Here is a 21,171-nt window from a genome sequence, read left to right as displayed (position 1 = left end):
CAGCTACTGTTTTAAGCACATTCTTTTGTATTAACTTATGAAACCTCATAACAAACCTGCGAGATAAATATTATTATTAATCCCGATTTACATGTGTGACAATCAAGGGGCTGAGAAATGAAATGAACTTGCCCAAGATCCAGTGAGTGGAAGATACAGCTGGGATTTGAAACCAAGGAGGTTCAGCTCCAGAACCCTCCCTCTTAATCACTGGGCTGGACTGCTGGGCACTTCAGGGGGTACAGGGCGGGGAGGGGGTGGATTATCGTTCATGTTTCCTTAGAATCACAGGACTGAGGAACAAAAATGAATGAACTGAATCCTCGTCGAACCTGTAAAATAGGGAACACGCTAGAAGGATATGAAAAATAATCCAAGTGTTCTTACATTTAAAAGATGGAGAATAATTTATTTAAGGAGATGAGGCATACATTTGAAAAGCAAACACATAGTACAAGGGTAGACTCCAATAAGTATCATGGGAGTTCTTCTGTTGATTGATTCCTTCTGTCAAAGAGAAGACAGGTTGATTCCATCTGTTAAAGGTGGCCTTTTCAGAGGACCTTTTCACAGACTGGTCTTTAAAGAATGTGTAAGATTTAGGTGTGTGGGTAGAAAATCCCTCTCTGGGTAGCAAGATTGGAGAGAGCAAGCTCTCACAGCTGGGAGAGCCTGAGAAATATTGGGGTGATGGTGCAGCTACCAGTTTAGCTTATGCAAAAAAAATGGAGCCTTGAGAACAAATTGAGGAAGGGTAGTTCCAAGTGAAAGACTGTGAACGTCAATGTTGAAATACCTGGGGTGACACAGGACGTATGATGAATTTAAAACCTGGAAATCTGGATGTTGCAAGATCTTTTTTATGTTTTCTTAGTAACAGTCCTGCATGCTAATATGTTCCTGACAGAGACCTTTGAGGAAGCTTATTTGTCAAATAGGACACGTAGGAGCAACAAATAGGACAGACAGTGCAAGAGAAGATTCACCCAGCCTTGATGACCAGTAGATGGGAAAGAGAGGAGGTACAGTTGGTGATTTAGCTCCTGGATGACCAGGAGGATTGTGAAAGTCCCCTTTCTCCTTGACCCAATGACATTTTTTTTTAATTGAAATATAGTTGATTTACAATATTGTGTTAGTTTTAGGTATACAGCACAGTGATTCAGATATATATCTATATATCTCTCTATATATGTTCTTTTTCAATATTACAAAATATTGAGTAGAGTTCCTTGTGCTATACAGTAGGTCCTTGTTTGTTATCTCTTTTATATATAGTAGTATATATATGTTAATCCCAAACTCCTAATTTATCCCTCCCTGCCCCCTTTCCCCTTTGGTAACCATAAGTTTGTTTTCTATGTCTGTGGGTCTATTTCTGTTCTGTAAATAAGTTCATTTGTATCTTTTTTTTTTTTTAGATTCCATGTATAAGCAATATCATATGATGTTTGTCTTTCTCTGTCTGACTTACTTCACTTAGTATAATCATCTCTACGTCCATTCATGTTGCTGCAAATGACATTTCATTCTTTTTTTTTGATGTTCAGTACACAGAACATTTTTTTATTTTTTATTAAAATTTAGTTGATTTACAACTTTGTGCTAGTTTCAGGTGTACAGCAAAGTGATTCCGTTATACATACATATATATATGTATATTCTTTTTCAGATTCTTTTTCCATATAGGTTATTACAAAATACTGAGTGTAGTTCCCTGTGCTATACGGTAGGTCCTTGTTGTTTACCTGTTTTATATACAGCAGCATGTATAGGTTACTCCCAAATTCCTAATTTATCCCTCCCAGCCCGTTCCCCTTTGGTAACCATAAGCTTGTTTTCTATATCTCTGAGTCTGTTTCTGTTTTATAAATAAGTTCATTTGTATCTTTGTTTTTAGATTACACATATAAGTGATATCATATGGTATTTGTCTTTCTCTGTCTGACTTCACTTAATCGCTAAGTCCATCCATGTTGCTGCCAGTGGCATCATTTCATCCTTTTGTATGGCTGAGTAGCATACCATTGTATATATGCACCATATCTTCTTTATCCATTCATCTCTCGATGGACATTTAGAATGCTTCCATGTCTTGGTTATTGTAAATAGTACAATACTGGGGTGCATGTATTTTTTTCAAATTACGGTTTTCTCTGGATACATGCCCAGGAGTGGGGTTGCAGGATCACATGGTAGCTCTATTTTTAGTTTTTTAAGGAACCTCCAAAAAAAAAAAAAAAACTCCAGGCTTCCCTGGTGGTGCAGTGGTTGGGAGTCCGCCTGCTGATGCAGGGGACCCGGGTTCATGCCCCAGTCCGGGAAGATCCCACATGCCACGGAATGGCTGGGCCTGTGAGCCATGGCCGCTAAGCCTGTGCGTCCGGAGACTGTGCTCTGCAACGGGAGAGGCCACAACAGTGAGAGGCCCGTGTACCGCAAAAAAAAAAAAAAAAAAAAAAAAAAAGGAACCTCCATACTGTTCTCCACAGTGGCTGTACCAATTTACATTCCCACTAACAGTGCAAGAGGGTTCCTTTTACTCCACACCCTCTTCAGCATTTGTTATTTGTAGACTTTTTAATGATGGCCATTCTGACCAGTGTGAGGTGATACCTCACTGTAGTCCCCCCCCCACCCCGGTACGCAGGCCTCTCCCGTTGCAGAGCACAGGGTCCAGACGCACAGGCTCAGCGGCCATGGCTCACGGGCCCAGCCACTCCGCAGCATGTGGGATCTTCCCGGACCGGGGCACGAACCCTTGTCCCCTGCGTCGGCAGGCGGACTCTCAACCACTGAGCCACCAGGGAAGCCCCTCACTAGTTTTGACTTGCATTTTTCTAATAATTAGCGATGTTGAACATTTTTCCATGTGCTTGTTGGCCATTTGTCGTCTTTGGAGAAATGTTTGTTTATATCTTCTGCCAATTTTTTGATTGGATTGTTTTTTGATATTGAGCTGTATGAGTTATTTGTATATTTTGGAAATTAATCCCCTGTCGGTCTCATTGTTTGCAAATATTTTCTCCCATTCTGGAGGTCGTCTTTTCATTTTGTTTATGGTTTCCTTTGCTGTGCAAAAGCTTTTAAGTTTAATTAGGGCCCATTTGTTTTTGTTTTTATTTCCATTACTCTAGGAGACAGATCCAAAAAGATATTGCTGTAATTTATGTCAAAGAGTGTTCTGCCTATGTTTCCCTTTAGGAGTTTTATAGTATCTGTTCTTACATTTAGGTCTTTGATCCATTTTGAGTTTATTTTTGTATATGGTATTAGAGAATGTTCTAATTTCAAGCTTTTACATGTAGCTGTCCAGTTTTCCCAGCACCTCTTATTGAAGAGATTCTTTTCTCCATTGTATATTCTTGCCTCCTTTGTCATAGATTAATCGACCATAGGTGCGTGGGTTTATTTCTGGGCTTTCTATACTGTGCCATTGAACTATATGTCTGTTTTTGTGCCAGTACTAAGCTGTTTTGATTACTGTAGCTTGGTAGTACAGTCTGAAGTCAGGAAGCCTGATTCCTCCAGCTCTGTTCTTCTTTCTCAAAATTGCTTTGGCTATTCGGAGTCTTTTTTATTTCCATACAAACTGTAAAATTTTTGTTCTAGTTCTGTGAAAAATGCCATTGGTAATTTCATAGGGATGATTGCATTGAATCTGTAGATTGCCTTGGGTAGTAGAGTCATTTAACAATATTGATTCTTCCAATCCAAGAACATGGTGTATCTTTCCATCTGTTCATGTCATCTTCAGTTTCTTTCATCAGTGTCTGACCACTGACTTTCATAGTTAGGGAAGATGATGTTAGGACTGACTTTCTTCTAATTATGTAGTAAGTAAGTAGTTACATAAATAAATGCTCAATGATAATGATATCTGCCCATATGGAGAGCAAATCACCAGGATCATACTTCTGAAGTTTACAGTGCTCAATACCTAGAGCTGTGTTTGACCCTTCCAAACACATTTATTCATTAATTCAACCAAACATTTAAGCCTCTGCTTGGCACCAGGCTCCATGCCAGTCACCAAGGAAGGACACGGTGGAGAAGACATTGGCCACAACTTCAAGGGGTTTTCCAGAGTCTAGCTGTGGAGAGAGACAAGTCAGCAGGTGATTTTAACATGGCTTGACAAGTGTCATGAGTGATTGGTAAGGTGATCATATATACCCACTTGTCAGGGATAGTCTCAATTTGGATGATTAATTATTATTACCCCCACCCCCCACCATTTTAGGAAATGGGGTTAGTACGCAAAGGTAACACAAAGGAATGACATTTAATGCAGTATTAGGAGTGGGGAGATAGAGGGCTTTGTGGAGAAAATCCGTGTCAGCTGATACCTGCAGGTAAGGAATTGTGTGAAGGGTTGGGGGGAAAGGTGAACATTCCTAGCAGTGTTTGCAGGTTGAATGAATAAATTAGTGAACAAATGAGAAATTGTGAATGTGCAAGCACAGAATATTTTAATTCCTGATCAAGCATCTACAATCATTTGATGTTTATAACATTTCTTCCAGATTTTAGAAGGGAAATCTCATGAAAAATAGAATTTTACCCCATTTCTAAAATAAAGAGATTGGACTGGATGATATCTTGACTTAGTGTAATTTGCTGTGTTATGTCAGAGAAAGGGACACTTAATAATATGGTCTCATAGCTTTCATGCTATACTACATAAGATTACACCCCAAACCACCTGCTGCTGGAGAATGAAAAATGGTCTTTAAAGTCCATCTGATTCTCCCTTTCCCCCGCTAGGTAGCCACTTAATTATTTTTCATTTATTCTATTCTTTAACTTGTTTGAAGGCTTCTTGAAGGCAGAGGCCATATCATTATTTTTTATCTCCCATTCTGTACATATTGCCTGGTGATGACTGAGAGATTGATGAGGGGGAGGTAGAGGGATCCTTTCTCTTTTGGAAGGGAGGTGGTCTTATTATCCCTGTCACCAAATACTCTTTCTCATTCAGCTTCCCAAGGCATTTCAATTCTGTGACTACAATTTTTTGTCAATGGTTAGTTTTTGAACTATTTTTGATGGACATCTTGCTTTCCTCTTCTTTAGGACCTTCTGAGTTATTGGATATGGCAGACAGCGAAACGTGAGTGTTGCCTTACATTATGTGGTCTAGATTATCTTCTTCAGAACAGATCTAGGAAAAGAATGCAGCCTCTAGGGCATACAATTGATAATTGTAATGTCAGTGATAAAAAGTGTCTACTTTCAGTTGTATTTATAACTGTGCAGGGCTAATCTTCTAAATCAGAGAATACACAATAAAAATAGATGGGACCTGTCATGATGATTGCACATGTAGCTGTTGCTGGTCACCATTTAGAACTTCCTTCAAGTGAGGTACTTCTGCTTTGATGCACCTTGAACTACAGAGAAGTCTAAATTAATGCACTTACCTCTTAATTACCCATCACATTTACTCTTCCTCAAGTGAGGTTTATAAAAAAGTAAGCCCTAATGCCCTAAGGCATCCTTTTTGTATAGTGAAACAATTTCTCTGTGCTGAGTCTAGATGGGACAAGTTATACAACCACTGGAGAACCAAGAACATAGTACCTCCAACCATTTCCATGTTTTATGCTTCAGAAGAGAAACCCTGGTTGAGAAAGTCACCAGCTCTCTGGATGGTTGCCAGACTGATAATGTTTTCCACTTTCTCATTCCCAGGCGCCAAAATAGCTACTATTCCCCAAACAGAAACAAGAAAAGCTAAGCATTTAACCCTGGAAGCCATGTTGAGCCTCTAAAGAACGCCAGTGAAATTTGAAAAGGGATAAAGAGTGGGCAGGGTGGAGTGTGGGGAGGGGCTCAGGAGAGATGGAGGAGGACAAGTAGGAAGGATTTAACCAGGATTTACTGACAAGGGAGAAACTGTCCCTTGCTACATAGAGTTTGTCCATGTACCGCAAATCCCATTGGCAAGGTTATCACTCACCCCAGTTTGCCTAAGGACTGCATTTGATTTTCCATAAACACTTTGGCATTAAGTGTCTTTTCAATTTCAGACTCAGAATGGGAATGTCTTCCTCCCTGTACTGCCTGTGGGGGTGGGGGAAATAGCCACTTTGCCTTGACTGTTCCCCATACTGATGGCTGACCTGCCGCCAAGTGGGGCAGCTCTGGTTGCGGAACCCTCCCAGAGTCTTACCATCCCTCCCAGGTATCTTCTGTGGCTGTCCCCCTCCTGCCACCTGCCGCTCACCAGGAATCAGCAGGAAGAGCAGAGTGGGTATCTCCTGGGTCTTTGAAGTTGGGTTCCCAGGAGATACTCCTCCCGGGGCCAGATGGTCTACCAAGCACTGTGCTGTGGTCCTCCATCGCTGCTCCTGTGTGTGCACCATCTAGGTGGTTCCTGCCCTGCCCACATGACTACACAGAGAGAGTGGCTCCACACTGTTCAGACACATCTACACCCATCAGTCTATTTCATAGGGCCATTGGGTATTACTTAAATCAGACAGTAGTCGCTTAAAACAAAATCACTCAGCCTACTTGACCAGCCAACACTGTTTGAAAAAGAGGCTGGAGTCAGATATGAGGGTTGGTGGATGACTAAGCCCCTCACCTACCTCCCCTGGCCATGCCCTGCAGCCGTGGTCTCACCCACAGATGATAGGGAAAGCGGCCGAGGGGCACAGAACATGAGCAGCAGGGGGAGGATGCTACCCTCACTTCCCTCCCTGCTGCCTCTACCCTACTCTCACTCCTGCCTCCAACCCTTTTCTCGTTTCATCTTTGATTTAGGGGTGAGACCGCACTGCACAAGGCAGCTTGCCAGCGGAACCGGGCTGTGTGCCAGCTTCTGGTGGACGCAGGAGCATCTCTGAGAAAGACGGACTCCAAGGTAACTTGATGAGTGAGTGCAAGCATCCTCCCACGGGGCAAGATCTCTGGCACCATTGCCTTCCCTTGTGCCCGTAGCAAAGGCATCCTTTCTGTACTTATGGAAGTGCCTGGGGCTTTGGAAAAAGGAGGAAAAAAATGAAGTGTTTCATTTAGAGAAACTGCAGTTTAAATGTATAAGCACAAAGGGAGGGTGTGTGCTTGCCTAAGGGACTTATAGACCTCTGAACGCGTTGACCTTTGGACTTTGGGCTTCTGCTGGCTGCCAGCAGCCAAGTGTGGAGAGGGTGAGGTGCAAAGTGACCAGGTGCAAAAGATATTGGCCTGGCTACCGAGAAGCCCCTTTGGAATTTCTCCTTCAGCTACTTAATCCAGAATAGCTTAAAACCCATGATTTATGTGGCCCCGTATATGGGTGCCAAAGTGATGACCAATCACTCCCAGGATGGGAGATCAGGCTGCACCATGAATTGCTCCGGTTTACAGAGAGCATCCAAGGAAAGGGTCAAAGCTGCAGTAAAGGAGGAGCTGAAGCTTAGTGCTGTTGACCGAGAACTGTAGCCCATGGGAAAGAGATGATGGGCAGAGAGAAGAGTTCATACAGAAGATCAACCCCAGAGAGGACTTCTCTGTGATGATCTGAGGTCATGATCATGGTCAGCTCTGAGGGTTTTAAAGCACCCTGGGTAGGCTCCAAGAAAGGACAAGCCACTTAACTGTAGAAGGTTACAGAGAAGAATTTTAATATATAGATGAGGATTTCATTAAGTGGGTACTAAATAACCTAAGTTTGGGGTCAGTGAATGTAGCCAAGAAACAGAGACAAATTACTTAGAAGCCTACTGACGACTTCAGCCCCATTAGATTCATTTAAGTGATGAGCCCCTACTTATATGCAGTCTTCACCCTGGGGTCTCCTCCAACTGCAGTGTACATTGTGACATGTGGACCTTTCTTTCCTTTCTGAGCCAGTTCTGAGCCAGGTGCATTGCTTGATTCTCCACTTTCCTTGCGACCCACCAGATCCTTGCTCTCTGACTGAGGTCCCTGGCTGCCTTAATTCTGATAGCACTAGGCTATCAAATTCGTTAAGCTGGGTCCTGGTTTCTAGCTGGTCTGTTACCTATCTGGTTAGCTAATTGGGTGTAGGATTCCAAATGGCAGATAATTATTCACTGTGATATTCTTCCCAGATGGTATTTGCACTTAGGTGCTTTGATGTGTAACCTGATTGAGAAACACAACCCATGGTAGGACCAGCTGAGGCCATGATCCGAGGTGGACTTGGCCTTCCTTGCTGGGGCCGCTCAGACACAGCAGGGCCATTGCCTGTTTACCCCACAGAGACTGGCCTCAACTCAGCTGATAAAAGAGAAGGGAGGAACAAGATGAAATAGAGGGACCAATAAAAGACTGGCCAGGAAACCCGGCCCCAGAGCAGATGGCTCTTTTTTTTTTTTTGCAGTATGCGGGCCTCTCACTGTTGTGGCCTCTCCCATTGCGGGGCACAGGCTCCGGACGTGCAGGCTCAGCGGCCATGGCTCACGGGCCCAGCCGCTCCGCGGCATGTGGGATCTTCCCAGACCAGGGCACGAACCCCTGTCCCCTGCATCGGCAGGCAGACTCTCAACCACTGCGCCACCAGGGAAGCCCAGATGGCTCTTTTTAAATCTAAGTTTCTGAATCAAATAAATGGGCTCAATGTTCCTTGAGATTCCTTTCTATTTTGTGTTACATATGTATGTGCTCTTTCCAAATGCAAAAAAATTTATTACTTTTATGATAAATATAGTGCATTCTCACATAGAAAACTCTAGCAATGCAAAAAAAATTCTTTTAAGTAAAAATTACTAGAAATCCCACAATCTAGACCTAAATACCATTAAAACTTTAATGATTTCTCCCCACATGTGGGTACGTCTACTTTTCTCATTTTCTTCAAGTAAAGTCATACTGTACATGCTATTGTATAAACTTTCACCCAACATTTTGTTTTATAGATCCTACCTTATGAAGTAATAGAGTTTCATCCTTTTCAGGGATCCTATAATTTTTCCATTCCATAATTTTTTGCTAGGTGAAAGCTGAATATGATGATTATGACTGGTTCTTCTGGAAAGTTTTGAAGAGAAGCAATATTTTGAGAATTTCTCTTAATAGGGACTGGCTCCTTAAAAATCAACTCAGAGGCCCACCCCAGTCCATCTCTCTGAATATTTGGAAACTGGGAATCCCAACCTCCTTAACATTGAAGACAAGATAATCTACAAATACTGTAACCAAGTTGAATAAAATTATTATAGGAACTTGAAGCTATGGTTAAATAGTAAATCCCAACTAAATAAGTTAAAATTTTAGAAAGAGTCCAGAGCCATTGTTACTTCCCTTCTATCTTCTACTCCATATCCCCTTGTAGGCTACTAGGATCAGCCTTAATTGAGTTTGATACCACCCATTGCAATAGACGAGATGGAGGCTGAGAAGTGTTTGATAATTTTTGTAATGCTTGTGCGCATTTTTATACGTGGAGCTATTACTTTGGTGCAATGATCATGCCTCTACCCTTTCCTTAGAACTCAGTATCATTTTGTACATATATATAATGGAATATTACTCAGCCATAAAAAATAACGAAATAATGCCATTTGCAGCAACATGGATCGACCTAGAGATTGTCATACTGAGTGAAGTAAGTCAGACGCAGAAAGACAAATATCATATGATATCGTTTATATGTGGAATCTAACAACATGGTACAAATGAACCCATTTACAAAACAGAAAGAGTCACAGTTGTAAAAAACAAACTTATGGTTACCAAGGAGAAAAGGGAGGGATAAATTGGGAGATTACGATTGACATAGACACACTACTAGGTATAAAATAGATAACTAATCAGGACCTACTGTTTAGCACAGGGAATTCTACTCAGTACTCTGTAGTAACCTGTATGGGAACAGAATCTAAAAGAGTGGATATATGTATACGTATAACCGATTCACTTTGCTGTACAGCAGAAACTAACACATTGTAAATCAACTATACTCCAGTAAAAATTGATTTTATAAAACAATATTTTAAAATAGATATCACTGAACAAAAATTAGAAGCATCAAGGAGTGTGAAGTAATGTCTGTAAACATTCAAAAGAATGGAGACCTTTCCTCCTTTTACTGCTGACTGCTGTTCATTGGCCTCATTTCAAAAATACTGTGTGGATATAAATATACATATAACAGACTGCAAAAAGTTATACAATCATTTAAAATGACGCAGAAGAACATTTCGTGGCGTAGAAAGGTCTGATATATTATTAAGTGCAAAAGCACATTACCTAACAGTATGTTAACAAAGTATGGTTTTATTTTCATAAAAATAATTATGCGTAGAGCTATAGAAAAAAGATAAAATAGTTACTCTATGGAAGGTTAACAGCAGTTATCTTACTATAGTGGAATTACTGGTGATTTTTATTTTCTTATGCTTTTCTACTTTCCCAAGATTTTTTTTTTTTCTGGTACTTTTTTTGTTTTTAAACATCTTTATTGGAGTATAATTGCTTTACGATGGTGTGTTAGTTTCTGCTTTATAACAAAGTGAATCATCTATACATATACATATATCCCCATATCTCCTCCCTCTTGCTTTAATCAACACCCATCACTTTTATTGTCAGAAATTAACTTACTTTTTGGAGAGAGAAGACAGTTCTAAATTGGGGAGAACCTAACTGACGACTTCGAAACCAACAAAGAAACCCCTTTCGATTGTTTCTGACCATCCCTTCCTCTTTGTTTCTGCTTGTCACTTCCCAGGGTTTAGTATAACAGAAAGAGTTCCAAACTAGAAATCAGAATGCCCGTTTCCCTGCTTTTCTGTTCAGTGATTTCTGTCCCCCTTCCAGAAAGGATCTGGGTTCCCAAACTCACTGTGCCACGCAGTTCGCTGCTGTGTACCTGGTTACTCTGTGAGCCTCCCTTTCCTTTGATGGAACCCCACCTCTGAAAAGTGATCGTCTCTCTTGAGCTTGCGTATCTCACGCGTTTGATGAGATGCATCTGTCAAATAATAGATCTGAAAGTGTCTCATCAATTCTAAAACAGCAAACGTGGAAAGATCCTTTTTTTTTAGCAAGTCTTCTTTGAGTAGCTCTGTTTCTATGATTTTCTTTTTTTTAAATCTTATCCCAAGTGTTTGTGTCTCTTTCCTTTTCACTGTTACCTACAGGGTAAGACACCTCAAGAGAGAGCACAGCAGGCCGGGGACCCGGATTTGGCAGCCTACCTAGAAAGCCGCCAGAACTATAAGATCATTGGCCATGAGGACCTGGAAACTGCTGTTTGACCCTGGTAGACAGGCTGAGAGAATCTGAACGAGCATATCACCTGTGCCCTCCTGGTGATTGGGCAGCTCCCCTGGAAGAAGCTGATGGAATCCATAAATCTGTCTCTCTCCTGCAAGAATCTATCTGAGACCATGCCACCAGTTTTAAGGGCTACCAAGATGTACAACAGAACATGATAGCCCACTGAGGACGAGGCAGGATACCTGGAGATTTGTGGAATACAGATTCCACAAAATTCGATCCTTATTGCTTCCAGCAAGTAGCATGAACTTCTGTGTTCACCTGTATAATTTATTTTAAAGATTCAAGGATGTCTGTATAAATGGCACTGCTCCCTCCGCCCCCTATGCATTCACCTTTCCCCCGTACCGCACAATTCTCCTGTAATGACCCATCAATTTAAAAAATATGATATGATCGGTTCTCTTTACATTCAGCCTTTGGAGACCAGAAGACTCTGAAGGTCTTTTCAAACCCTCTGGCTGTCCTGCAAAAATATAACCGTCAGACCGCTTCCATTTCCACGACTAAACATACCGAGACTACTTAGTGACCTTTGCATGTCTCCTCTCCCCCTCCTTAATCCATTTTCGTCATACAGGAGCTGGGGAGTGCCACAGAAATAATGTCAGCTTGTGTGCAATATCTCTGAGGCGTGGCAAGGTGGCATGGGAGTTGTCTGGGCTCAGAGGTACCTCAGAGAGGGGACCCAGGGGTCAACCCAGGTGGCAGGGCTGTTGCCGAGAGCCACGGAGGACCGGTTCAGCTTGGGCTGTTGGTCCAGCTCCGTACTGCCTACATGTAGCCATCTTTGCCTTTTGCTGCAATAGAGATGAGCAATGGATTCAACAAAGGCCCACAGCTAGTTTGCAGAACCACTCAATTTTAAGTGCTGCTGAAATCGCAGAGCAGAAAACCATGTGTGGGAACTGTGGTTACAGGAAATGGAGCGCTACGACAGCATTTACTTTTAGGCTTTTTTGACTGATAATAGAAAGCAGGCTAATCGACTGGAAATAAAACAGCAAAAGCAAAAGTAGCAACATATGTCAAAATAACTCACTTAAGCAAGAAAACAGTCGCTGGAATGTTGCACAGAGGCTAAAAGATTCAGGTACAGTGGTGAGAGGGGGCCCATTTTAGGTTTTCCTTCTAAGGTTTTGGTTTTCATTACCCCAAGTAAGCCTTGTCCCAAGGACAAAGCCTTGTTTTATGAGTTCCACTGCCAGATTTCCGAGATGCCTGGATCTTTCTGATGGATGCCTCACCTGCTACTACTTGTCAGGTTCCAAGGTCATACCTGATAGCACTATAGCCCCATATCTCAGGTACAGGGTGGTCAAATATATTCTTTTTTTCTGCTTCCCCTACCAGAATGTTCTTAGTGCAGACTACTGTGGGAGTCTAGCCAGGAACATCTTGCTGGCAGTAGAATTACAGCTTCTAATCCTGCCACGGATCACTGGTACTTACAGGCACCTCTATTAAGGACTCTATGATAACTAAAGTATCAGGAGAAAAAGTCTTCTTTCACTGAAAAGATCTACTTGACTTGGGTATAAGGCAAAAGTGAAAGTGGGTGACCTTTTTGCTTTAAACTAAATCGATGTCTTCTGAGCTTCTTCCATTTAGTTCTTAGACATAAAGTGTTTCCCTAGTGTTTCTGCATGTAAACATAAATGACTGTCTCTCTGCATTTAATTTAAAGCTCCAGCAGTGATGCCTTGCTTGTCTGAACCACTTTTGGTCACGTATCATTTTGAAAGTACAAAGATGATATATACTGTATTAGGTTGGAATAGCCTCTCAGTGGATGGGGTCTAAGTCTGTCCTTAGTTGTTTCAAAATCAAATGGTTGGCGTTATTTCCAGCTGTGGGAGAATGGGTTGGTCGTGAGTAATCTATTTCCATATATCAGTCTTAGCTATGTTTTGGGTTTTCTGGTGAGGGCAAAAGGGACTGGAGTCGATTATTTCCAGAAGCTAGAAGAAAGAAAAAAGCTCCAGGAGAATTTGATCACTGGGCTTCTGCTGGGAGTTTTCCAGTTGGTGGGACTGTCAAGGAGATGTTGTGATGACAGACATATAATCCTTACGACAGACTGGAATCTGGCTTTGAATGGTGCCTTCCATTCCCTAGATTGAGCCAAGCACTTGGCTCTGCAGCCAGTTACCAGCTGCCATTGCTGGGATGAAGGACTCTGCTTTCACCAACTACCGTCTCATATTTCTCTGGTATGCTTCAAAGCGGCCCAGAGAAAATTGAGGGTACAGGTGGCTATGGGCCAATTCAAATAGCTCCAACTGAAGTCATACGTAAATCCTTGATATGGAAATAGATGAGGTAATGACTACTGTAGGGGTCCTGGTGCATTTGGAAATTCTTCCAGAGCAAAAAAAGAAAGACGTTAATGTCCTATGTTATTGATGGGGAATGACATAGGACCAAGACAAACACCCAGAGAACTTAGGTTTTACAAAAAAAAAAAAAAAAAGCATCAAAAATGATCAGAACAGTGACCTATTTAATGGCTTCAACATTAAATCTACCTCCTGCAGCTTTTTTTAAAAATTGGCCACTGCATGTGACAGTCCTGGGCTTTAGAAAGAGCAAAGAGAATGTACTCAGGAGTTTCCAACTCAGCTTAGGGTAGGTAGTATCCCCTCTAATGGGCCATCGGGAAGTATAGAAGCAACAGTCTGGCCCTGGTCTGAAAATCCACATTACTTTAAGAGACATAAAACTATATACCTATAGAAATACAATTTTCTACAAAACCAACTGAGATGGTACTGCCAAGAGTAGCTAGCTTAGCTGCCAATCCTCTGTGTTTGGCTCAGAAGAGCCTTCCATGTCGTGGCACTGTCTGCTCTGGGATTCCATTTTTAGATTAGACTGATAGAGGCATGAGAAATGGAGAGTTATTAAAAGCCAACATTATATAACCTTAAAGGCAGTCATTTGTGCAGCCTTATATTCCAGTATTACACATTTAATGAAAAAGAACCCAGTTGAGCTATGCTTGATCACATTCAAGGACTTGATAAAGAACAGAAGCCAGGAATGAAATAAACAGCACAGCCGGGAATGTCACTTGGAGAGTTTTGGTTACCTCTGTAGAGGTTATGACCTAAAATGAATGCAATTTCTGAAACAGAGAATTTAGCTGGCAAGTACACAGCCATGAAACTAGTGACAGATGCTGGAAAGCCTCACATTACCCGTTGTTCCCCATCCTTCCATCCTAGCTGGCCTTAGTGCGTAGGCAGATCCGTTTGCATTGAGACATACTCAACAAGTAGGTAGTTTTCATTTAGACCTAGTAACAGTTTCTTTGCCTAAAGGATTTCTGGAATTTATTGACTAGACTCCTCACAATATCCATGTCTTAGAAAATGTGGGTGCAGCAGTTTTATTTTTTTACATGTCATTTTTATTTTAAATGCTTAGATTTTTAAATTATAAAAGTAGAACGTGCTTTTTATAAGAAGTTCTAGTACCACAGAAGAGTATCACATGCAAAGTCAAGCTGTCCCTCTCAGCTGGTGTAGTGTCCTCTGTCCCGCCCCCCAAGATAAACAGCGGGAATATCGAGAAACATTGTTGCTTGTATGTTATGTCAGAAATACCCTGTGCATATACAAGCCCCAATACACATAGAGGAATGCATTTATTTGTATACATATATGTGTATATGTCCTATACACACATATATTGCATAGGTTTAAGAAAACATTTTAGAAGCATGCTAGTCATCTGTGCCTGTGTAGTTAACACCAACAGACAAAGATAAGGTAACAAATTTTTCATTTATTCTTTGTTATTTTTACTGTTACTAAGCTTAGTTCTGTTACTGGAGCACTCCAATTGCACATGGCATTTGCTCTTGCCTGTGTCATAAAATCTATGGCCAAGAGGTCTTGTAATTGTTTTTGTTACCTTCCATGAAGCATGAAACCTACCTGAGCCCAGAGACTTGTTTATGCTATCTGTGGATCTCAAGTGGAGAGTTCCGTCCTCTGTGATGCTTAGACCCCTTTACGAGGCTGCGTTACAGGATTCACTCAGTAGGCTGCCTAATGATATCTAATTCTGGTGAGCTACCGCGAAAAGCCATAGTAACTTGGATATGGGTGCGGTCTGAGTAGCTAGGCTTCCTTCTAGTAGGAGTAGCTAATGAAATCACTGAGAACAGCATGATATTTTATGCAATTATGCTATTTAAAAATAAAGTAGATGGTTGTTAAACTGGCTTGTCATAACCATCCAATAAAACTACTAATTGCTCTACTTAAATGGATTATTTTCATTTTAGGGGGAAAAGGTAGAACGTCCATTAGAGAGTTTTCTAATTAACATTTATTTAGTATAAAATAACTTCTGCCCAGGTCTTAGTAGAACCATCTCTGAATATCTCAACTTTCTTATTCTCTAAATGCCATTCAGCTGATTTTTATAAGTCCTGTGGTTTTTCCTCTGCCCAGCCTCTCAGGCTGACTTTGGCTCCACCCCTTTTCTGTGTCCTGGTCATCACCCCATAGCTAGTCCCTCTGATTGTCTGCCCATGGCAATTGTCCTGCTCCTGGACTTTCTGCCACTGCCTTCAATGACTCTGAAATACAGTTGTCCGTCTCCCCCAGATGTTATGCTCAAAATGGATCAAAATGAAATTACTCTCTGGGACAAGTATCCCTTTTTCCTGAAGGACAAAGAGACTTCCACTGACCTTGATCAGCTTGTATATTTACAACAGGCCTTATTCCGAGAAGTAATCTCCCAGATCGATTTAGCAAATTTCTGTCATAGTCACACCACAAAAGTACCCAATCGTACCAGCTGCTTCCACACCCAGCGATGTAAAACAGTGCACTCCACGAAGTCACCTGGGTGACTGGATTATACGCACGTTATACCCCTACTGGCCGTCTGTGGATTCTAGACCATCTCCCCACAGTTTAGTAAGAAACCTAAAAATAGGAACTAAGCAAAGAATAGTGCTCCTGACAGTGTGCTTGCCCAGGACACCAAGAGTTACTGAACTGGTCCCCCCCCAAAAAAAGCAGAAAAAATAATTCTTAGGCTGTTGAAGCATTACATTTTAAAGCAGAGATTTGAATATTGGATGGTATCGTCATGGTGGACAGATTCTAGAGTCTCTTTATACATGCATTCATTCATTTCACCTGCAATCATCTGTTCACAGAATTGATCATACAATCATGTATTTAATCATTTATTGTGAAATACGTTTATCATTTACTCTGATGCAGGCACCGTACCAAGGATATAAGAATGAACGCAAGAGACAAAACTCTTGACCTCATGGAGCTCAGTCTAGGAGAACATACAAATTCCAATCTGATAAGCTCTGTACAGGAGAAGCCCATGGTACTAGGGGAGCATGCCCTGCAGGTCAGCTTTTGTTGTACCATCGTTCTTTAGCTAGCCGTATTTTAGTTCTATGAAACGAGAATATGAAAGAAGAAATAGTTCGCATTCGCTTTTCCTTAGGGTCTTGGCACTGTTCTTAAAAAATGGATTTGAAACCAAGACTTTAAGATGAGACTTAGAAACACGACTAAAATGAGAGCCAAAACTGTTTATCCTATTTCTCAAGGACAGAAGTAGGAACAAGAGGCAGAACTTGCAGTGGATTTTGACCGAGTATAAAGGTGAAGCATAAATATCGTCCAACAGCAGAGTGGGCCCAGAATTAGAAACTCGTAGTCACGGGGAGTGTTTAAGCAGAGGCTACATGACCCCCGGGAGGGGTGTTGTGACTCGGGACGTGAACCTGAGGGGGCTGGATTAGATTCTGGGAGTTTTTTAAACGTTCTTTTAAAATGACTTTGTTGAATGGCAGGGTTTCATTTTAAAATTTTATAAAAATCTTGACTTTAAATCTTTTAAAACATCACTTTGTAACAGAGTCTCTAAAGAGGATGACATTTAGTTATCATCTAAAAATCTCAAAACTAAGCATGAATTTAAGAGCTAATGAAAAGAAAGCATACTAAGAGGTATAAGTTACTCCAAAACACTTCTGGAAGCATTATGGATTTTCATGAATATTCTTAGACATTCTTAAGTAAAGTCCTATTACAAATCTGTTTTACTATCCATTCAATATAAAAAAGTGCTGTGATTTGATATTCTTAGAATTAAATGTAATCTGGTATAACCACAGAAGAAAATTCTGCCTAAAATATATTTGGGGTCCAAGTAAATGTAATTGAAAGGCAACCATGGAAAGTGCCTTGGCTTCTGCTACTGGCATGATAATTACAAGGGAGGGTTTACCCATGGAAATGAGAAAGCGATGATTCTGGGTTTTACCCATTTTCCATAGTTTCAGTATTTTGAGCCAAATGGCATCTGACATGGGAGACTTTAGTGATGGGAACAACTGAAACTATCTTGTTTCGCAATCATTTAGTGCATATAGGCTTCAATAAAAATGATTTCAACAACTCAAATCTGTACAATTTATTAGTAACAATTTCGGTAATTTTAGACTGTTACTGCTTTAGCATTTTGATGCATTTTTGACACTTTTGAGCTTCAGTACAAAGCCCTGAGGTGGATAATGCAGATAGGGCATTTGAAATGAATAAATGGAATCTCAGAGCAATGAATTCAACTAACACAGATGCAGGTAGTAAGTGGCAGAACTACAGCACAACTGAGATCTTTAGATATTACCGACTAACGTGTCTACAATAGATGTTTTCTAAGTGATTTTCCACCATTGCTTGCAACGCTACTTTACATCCATCATTCAGTTTTCCATCATTTAGAAGGTGAATCCTTGAAAAAATATTTACCTAAGATTCCACAGCGTGGGTTGGTTAGGACTGAGGGAGAATATGGTGTGAAAAATTTAGGATTTTTGCTCTCAGACGCTTATCAGCTTGGAAATATTTCAAGGGGAAAAAAAGGGCAAATATTTTGGTACCGGGATGGATTTCACGAAATAACACTGAAGGGGACTTCCTGGCTTCTCTACTTTGTGATTCTCAGCATTTTAAAATGTTGGTATTATTTTCTCTCCTTGGAAGCCACTATTGGAATAATATTATTACAGAACGCTGCACCAGAAAGTGTTGAAATGGTCTTGCCATTCAAGATCCCATTGCTTGACGTTTGGGGTGGGTATACAAGGCTAAATCCATCATACACAGTCACATACGCAGAGGTCCGATGCACCTATGGGAAGATGCCACGCTTGAGGTAGAGAGAACGGACGGGCCTGAGATATCCTTCTGTTCTGAACCTTGTATTTACAAGGCCCCTCTGTGAGCAGTTTGATGAATACGTAGAAGAGGGGTGTTTGATCTGGGAAGCAGCCGAATTTGGATTGGGAATAGGAACGTTTGGAGGAGATGTGGCTTAACTAGGACTGCGAGGTTCAAGTTCTGTAGGGCGGACAGTTTGCAGAAGAAAACAAGGACAGACCAGATCACAACAGACAGGGAGAGGAGGCGCTTTATTTCTTATGTAAGGCTTTCGTTTTCCCTAAACACTACATCCAGAAAAGTGGATTGGGCTTTCCAACAGTGAACTTATCGCAGCGAGTATTTCTTCTAGTATGTAAGTGAAAATTGAACAACCAGATCAGGGATCATGTTAAAGCAAACTGCTTGGACTAAAAGACATCTGTGATGTTTTCCAGGTTTTGATTTCTGTGATTTTGGACTGGGGCAGAACTCAGCCAGAGCCCCTTTTCTCAGGTTCCTGCCGTATAGATGCAATGAAAGCGTTTTTGTAAAAACAGCAGACATTGTAAATATATCCCAGATCATTTAGAAGCCGGTATTTCATGACCCTAAAAGAAATCTGCTTTGCTTACACACACATACACCCACCACTGTTTGCCAATTCCCAAATCTCCTGAATAAGATATGTTTCTACAAAGGCGTAACAGTCACAAGTTCAGGAACTGAAGTGAAAACAAAGGATCTAGTGTTCAGTTTCCTACTTTCTACCCATTTTTTGTTTGGGGTGTGCAGTTGGGACTGGGGCTTGGAGAAGGGGGCAGAAGATCCCTGTATTTTCTGGTACAAAAAAACATGGAGGCAATTTTTATAACTTACTGTCATGAATTAGAGCTCAACCTCATATCCCTAGACTAATGTTCTGTGATGTTTCTGCCTGTGAACTAGTGTTAATTGCCATCCTTCCCTTACTTCCATGAGCTCCTAGATTCCAGGTTGGCTGCATGGGGGTGGGAGTCATTCTTGAGGTCGCCTTGAAAAGCAGGCCCATATCTGGAGTCTCGCTCAGGGAACTGCTCCACCCCACCTTGTCCCCCGCCCCTCCTGCCTCTATCTCGGGAAGGTGAGAAAAAACAGTAATGGGGGAAAAAATTCTCAAGTGTAGTACAATAATAAGGCTCTTAGTCTTAAATTGCCATGGTGACCCACAAATAAATAATATGTCCCTCAGCAAACTTTGATCCTCATGAAAAGCAAATTCAGAAGATACAGAAAAAAAGTGAACTTGTTTAGAGTGGCTTCAAGGAGTATCAGTTGTGACATTTTCAACATATGCTGCTTAGAAGAATTAGATTATGTCTGGAATTTAGGGGAAAACAGGACTCTGCTAATAGAAAGCACTTTCTAGTAGAGCTTTCCAAAGGACTGGCTTGATTTTGAAGGAGTTTCTCTAAGTGTTCATTAGGAGGTTAGACCACAGACTTATGCAGATCTATGATAAAATTTGAGAAAAATAAGGACAACTTAGGAAGTTTTTCATAATCCTTACAAATTCTGAGACTATATAACCTTTCCTCTTAAGAATTACAGAGATAGGAGATGTTTACAAATTGTAAAAATAAACAGATGACAGCCATAAATTGGTTTATCCTATATTTTGCTTTAAATTTATGAGTAATTTCTCTCAAATAGGTTAGTGAGATTTATCAACTTTTAAGATAGAGCTTAGCTTTGATATTTACTGCAACTTGTGTAATGAATCCAAATGGTTCCCAGCCTTTTGGGTTTTATTAACAGTAACATCTTCCATCCCCTGCCCCCCTCCTCCATTGGTTGGACTGAGGCTTTGATGACATGTATAATTTCCAATGCAACTGGAACCTAGATTGATGCTTGCTAACATCCTGATTGTGGGCTGGGAAGTGTGGGGTTCTTGCCATCCTGGGGAGTGAGATTTGGAAATTTTATAGACAAAATATTCTAGCACAATAGAATATTTTGCAAAACACATCTTTGATAAGTTAGGGTTCACATTAGTCTCAGTTAAAGGTTAGCTAGGCTGTTTGTTTCTTTTTAATTACCAATAATTAAGTTGACAGCCATGAATCTGCGTATTATATGGACTACAGCTGATTGAAAATGAGGAAAACCCTTCCTGTAAAGAAATAGAGGACAATCTCAGTTCCATAAGAATGAATATATTTCAGTTAATTTGATTCCTGAGTGGGAAAAAGTTCCTGGGCACCCACAGTGCCCTTGCCTGTGGGTAGTCCACTCTCAAAGGCTGTATCTGTAGGAAGAGTTGCAGTCCCATTATAAAGGGCTCTTTCATAATTTCTGATTCTGCCCTATCACATCCCAGAGCCATGCTTTTGCAAAGCTGCCAGCTGGCAGGTGGAATCCAAAAAAGAGTAGCATCTGTGGCAGGAGGATGATGAAGTTTTATTTCCAGGTGAAGTAGGATCCAGATAATATGAAATGGAGGGAGGGTGGGTGGGAAGGGTGGGGTGGGGAAGAATGGAGTTTTTTTGTAACAAAGTCATAAAGTATTTTTCCCTAATTTTCTTGCATTTCCTATTTATACAAAGTATCTTGATCACTGTGTTGCTCTACAGAGATTTTCAATGGAATTAATTTGGGAGACTGAACTAATCTCTGAAAAAGAAATGACTAGTTACAGTTACTTTTTGGACACTTTTTCTGTATTGTGAATTGTGTGGAAATGTATAGAATAAAAATTAGA

At 40.9% G+C, this 21,171-nt stretch overlaps 1 protein-coding gene and 1 long non-coding RNA gene across 2 annotated transcripts in view; one reads left to right on the top strand and one right to left on the bottom strand.

Moving 5' to 3' along the window:
* The window catches only part of DGKI (diacylglycerol kinase iota), a 456,496-nt gene extending 435,591 nt beyond the window's left edge, over positions 1-20,905 (top strand). Inside the window, exons 32-34 of the mRNA XM_073809968.1 lie at positions 5,077-5,113; positions 6,772-6,871; positions 11,097-20,905. Of these exons, the coding sequence (XP_073666069.1) occupies positions 5,077-5,113; positions 6,772-6,871; positions 11,097-11,213 (254 nt within the window). The 3' untranslated portion in view covers positions 11,214-20,905. The remainder of the gene's footprint in view (positions 1-5,076; positions 5,114-6,771; positions 6,872-11,096) is intronic.
* Positions 8,883-21,171, bottom strand: part of LOC109552596 (uncharacterized) — a 112,517-nt gene continuing 100,228 nt past the window's right edge. The window contains exon 12 of the long non-coding RNA XR_012334091.1: positions 8,883-8,982. This is a non-coding gene — a long non-coding RNA (uncharacterized lncRNA). The remainder of the gene's footprint in view (positions 8,983-21,171) is intronic.

This window comes from Tursiops truncatus, chromosome 9 (genome assembly GCF_011762595.2).
Source record: "Tursiops truncatus isolate mTurTru1 chromosome 9, mTurTru1.mat.Y, whole genome shotgun sequence".
NCBI classification, from domain to species: Eukaryota; Metazoa; Chordata; class Mammalia; order Artiodactyla; family Delphinidae; genus Tursiops; species Tursiops truncatus.
Note: the sequence above shows the minus strand (reverse complement) of the source record. Positions and strands in the feature narration are given on the sequence as shown.